General features: G+C 42.2%; 1 protein-coding gene across 1 annotated transcript; it reads left to right on the top strand.

Moving 5' to 3' along the window:
* Positions 1-750: 750 nt before the first annotated feature.
* On the top strand, positions 751-1,269 carry LOC127190122 (ubiquitin-40S ribosomal protein S27a-like). The gene has a single exon (XM_051147162.1). The coding sequence runs from the start codon at positions 784-786 to the stop codon at positions 1,252-1,254; it is 471 nt and encodes a 156-aa protein (XP_051003119.1). The 5' UTR covers positions 751-783; the 3' UTR covers positions 1,255-1,269.
* Positions 1,270-4,420: the final 3,151 nt, after the last annotated feature.

Genomic DNA, 4,420 nt, shown 5'->3' with positions numbered 1-4,420 from the left:
AGCTCCAGGTAGTGGCGCTCAGATTAAAAAAAAAAAAAAAAACTAATAAAAAAACTGTCTTGGCACACAGATGTTTGGCACAATGAGAGAACACTGACCTTTGATAAAGAGGGCACATGCGTACGGATACCAAGCCAATGACTTAAGAATGACGACAACACTATTACTTTGCATTCTGTACTTTGTACTGTGTATGCCTGATTGCTTCACTGACTCCCTTGAAACTACTCCGTAAAAAAAAAAAATATGTGACCACAAAGTACTCCCCATTTAAAAAAATGTGTATAAAAATCTAGATTGCTTGACTACAAAATACACTCAGATCTAAACTCCCCTAGGTTGGTCTGTTTGTCACTTTGCCGAATCCTTGTGCACCGAGGCTTCGAGAACTCCCATTCCCAAGGTCCGTGGCGGTGACCTACCTTCTCCTTTAATCTAGCACTGGAGAAGCAGAAGGGATCTGTGAGTTCAAAGCCGGCCAGGTCTACATAATGAGATTCTGTCTCAAAATCCCACATTTGCACATGATATGAAAGTAGAATCAAAGCTGTTTTTAAGGACAAAGAACTAATGAGACGGAGAGTGGAGGACCACGGAAGGGAAATCTGGCCAAAGCAAGTATGCCTTTGAGAAAGCGTTCTTAGGAAGCCCATTACTACATAAAAATATTGACAGGAAATCTGGACCAATGGTACATTATGTCCAGACCATAAGCTCTAAATGAACTATAAACCTACATATGGCCATTTCCAGTCTGCCATCTGCGGTGGAGCCACCGCCAAGATGCAGATTTTTGTGAAGACCCTTACGGAGAAGACCATCACTCTCGAGGTTGAACCCTCAGATACTATAGAAAATGTAAAGGCCAAGATCCAGGATAAGGAAGGAATTCCCCCTGATCAGCAGAGGCTGATCTTTGCTGGTAAGCAGCTGGAAGATGGCCGCACTCTGTCAGACTACAACATTCAAAAGGAGTCCACCCTCCATCTTGTGTTGAGACTTCATGGTGGTGCTAAGAAAAGGAAGAAGAAGTCTCACACCACTCCCAAGAAGAATAAGCATAAGAGGAAGAAGGTGAAGTTGGCTGAGCTGAAATACTATAAGGTGGATGAACACGGCAAAATTAGCCGACTTCGTCGAGAGTGTCCTTCTGATGAGTGTGGTGCTGGAGTGTTCGTGGCTGGCCACTTTGACAGACATTACTGTGGCAAGTGTTGTCTGACTTACTGCTTCAACAAACCAGAAGACAAGTAGCTGTGTATGAGTTAATAAAAAAGAAAGAAAAGAAAATTAGGCTGTGAGTATAGCTCAGTGAAAGAGTGTTTGCCTAGCATCTGCAAAGCCCTGGGGTTGACCACAAACACCAGTGATAACAACCTTATAATCTCATCACTAGAGAGGCTAAGGCAGATGGAGCTCAAGTTAGGGTTAGGGTTAGGGTTAGGGTTGGGTTAGGGTTAGTGTTAGGGTTAGGGTTAGGGTTAGGGTTAGGGTTGGGTTAGGGTTAGGGTTAGGGTTACGGTTAGGGTTAGGGTTGGGTTAGGGTTAGGGTTGGGTTAGGGTTAGGGTTGGGTTAGGGTTAGGGTTAGGGTTAAGACAAGTATGAACTACATAGGGCATGCATCTCACGTAACATATTAACAATATGTTAAGATTTTAACAATAATTAAGATTTTTCTTCTTAAAAAGTCTGCTAATAAAAATTGTGTTGAATTGTCACCAAATTTGTGAGTTGAGGCTTCTGGTCAAAATGCACTGTCCATTGATGCCTTCTTCCAGAAGATAAAAAAATAAATAATAATAATTTATTATAATATGTATTATATTTTGGGTCATATATTTGTGTACATGTATATTCATATATATGTGACCCAGAATGTACATGCAGGGGCTGGAGAGATGACTCAGCAGTTATGAATACTTGTTGTTTTTTTTTTATTATAATTTATTCAGATTACATCCCAATTGTTATTCCCTCACTTTTATCTTCCCGTTTTCCCCTCCTTCCCTCTTTCATCCTATTCCCTTCCCCTAGACCTTTGATAAAAGGGGACCGCCTCCCCTACCATATGACCACAGCCTATCAGATCTCATGCAGATAGCCTGCTTCCTCTTCTTCTTTGCGCCACCAGGCCTCCCCACCAAGGGGAAGTGATCAAATCAGGGGCACCAGAGTTCACGTCAGAGGCAGTCCCCTCCCTCCCCACAACTGTGGAGAATGAGCTGTCCATTGGCTAGATCTGAACAGGGGGTCTAGGGTTCCTGCATGCATTGTCCTTGGTTGGTGCAACAGTTTGTGCAGCCCCTCCTGGGTCCAGATATGCTAGCCTTGATGGTCTCCTTGTGGGCCTCCTGAGCCCTCTGGGTCCTTCTTTCCCCCCATCTTTCCATACCACTCTCACTCAGAGTCCAACAGTGAGTCCCAGAAGCTGTCCCAACCTCCTACTGAGAGGAGTCTCTCGGAGGACATCTGTGTTGGGCTATGTGGGTCTTTCTGGGTCTGGTTTACCTCATTCAGGATGATCATTTCTAGTTCTACCCATTTGCCTGCAAATTTTAAGATTTCCTTGTTTTTAATAGCTGAGTGGTATTCCACTGTGTAAATGTACCATAGTCTCTTTATCCATTCTTTGGTTGAGGGACATCTAGTGAACACTTGTTCTTGAGGAAGATTCGGGTCCAGTTCCCATCCACCACGTTGTGGTTAACAACCATCCCTGACTCCAATACCAGAGACTTCCTCTTCTGATCTCTGAGAGCACCTGGAATGAACTGAATTCACACATACACACACGGCAGGCAAAACATTCACACACATAAAAATGAACAAAATTGTCTTAAATGTACTTTAGAATACATAACTAAATTTTGGGGCTCAACAGGAAGACAACTCAATGGGGAAAATGGACAAAAGATCCAAACAGATATTTCATAAAAGAGAACGAATGAATGGTATGAGTTTAACATTATTATCATCAGGGAAATCAAATGAGAAAGGTAATTATTGTCTTCTGCACAACCACTTCAACAAGCAAACAAGACTATGAAAAGATCGTTGCTGAAGGTGGGTTTCCTTTCCCAACAAGCTCCCACTTTGAGTCCTGACAAGAGGGATCTGCCCTCCTTAGGCAGGAGGCCACACAACAGCTAATGTGACCACTGGTCTGAGATGTGACAAAGCCAGTACAAGAACTTGCTGAGAAAGAGTAGAATTTGCTAGGCTGGTTCACGAAATAAGAATTCTAAGCATGGAATTTAATTGAAGACCCAGAAATGAACCCACACACATATGGTCACTTGATTTTTGACAAAGAAACCAAATCTATTCAATGGAAAAAGGATAGCATCTTCAACAAATGGTGCTAGTCTAACGATGTCTACATGTAAAAAAATGCAATTGGCCCATATTTGTCACCATACACAAAACTCAAGTCCAAGTGGATCAAAGACCTCAACATAAAACCAGAGACACTAAACTGGTTAGAAGAAAAAGTGGGGAAGAGCCTGGAACACATAGGCGCAGGAGACAATTTCCTGAACAGAATACCAACAGCCCAGGCCTTAACATCAGCAATGAATAAATGGGACCTCATGAGGCTGAGAGGCTTCTGTAAGGCAGGAGACACTGTCAACAGAACAAAGCGACAGCCTACAGACTGGGAAAAGATCTTCACCAACCCTACATCTGACAAAGGTCTAATATCTAAAATATATAAAGAACTCAAGAAGCTAAACACCACCAAACCAAATAACCCGATTGAGAAATGGAGCTCAGAACTAAACAGAGAATTCTCAACAGAGGAATATCAAATGGCTGAGAAACACTTAAAGAAATGCTCAACATCTTTAATCATCAGGGAAATGCAGATCAAAACAACTCTGAGATTCCATCTTACACCCATCAGAATGGCTAAGATCAAAAATTCAAGTGACACCACATGTTGGCGAGGATGTGGGGAGAGAGGAACACTCCTTCATTGTTGGTGGGAATGCAAACTGGTACAACCACTTTGGAAATCTATCTGGCGCTTTCTCAGAAAACTGGGAATAAGGCTTCCTCAAGACCCAGCTATTCCACTCCTTGGAATATACCCAGAAGATGCTCCAGCACACAACACGAACATTTGCTCAACCATGTTCATAGCAGCCTTATTCATAATTGCCAGAACATGGAAACAGCCTAAGTGTTCCTCAGTAGAAGAATGGATAAAGAAACTGTGGTACATTTACTCTATGGAATACTACTCAGTTATTAAAAACAAGGAATTCCCAAAATTTGTGGACAAATGAATTGAACTAGAAATTATCATAATGAGTGAGTTAACCCAGAAGCAGAAAGAGTCAAATGGCATATACTCACTCATATCTGGACACTAGCCCAAGGGGCATGTCCCATGAAAGTCTTCACTTACCAGGAAAG

Source organism: Acomys russatus, chromosome 5 (genome assembly GCF_903995435.1).
Source record: "Acomys russatus chromosome 5, mAcoRus1.1, whole genome shotgun sequence".
NCBI classification, from domain to species: domain Eukaryota; kingdom Metazoa; phylum Chordata; class Mammalia; order Rodentia; family Muridae; genus Acomys; species Acomys russatus.
This window is presented reverse-complemented; position numbering and strand designations above follow the sequence as displayed.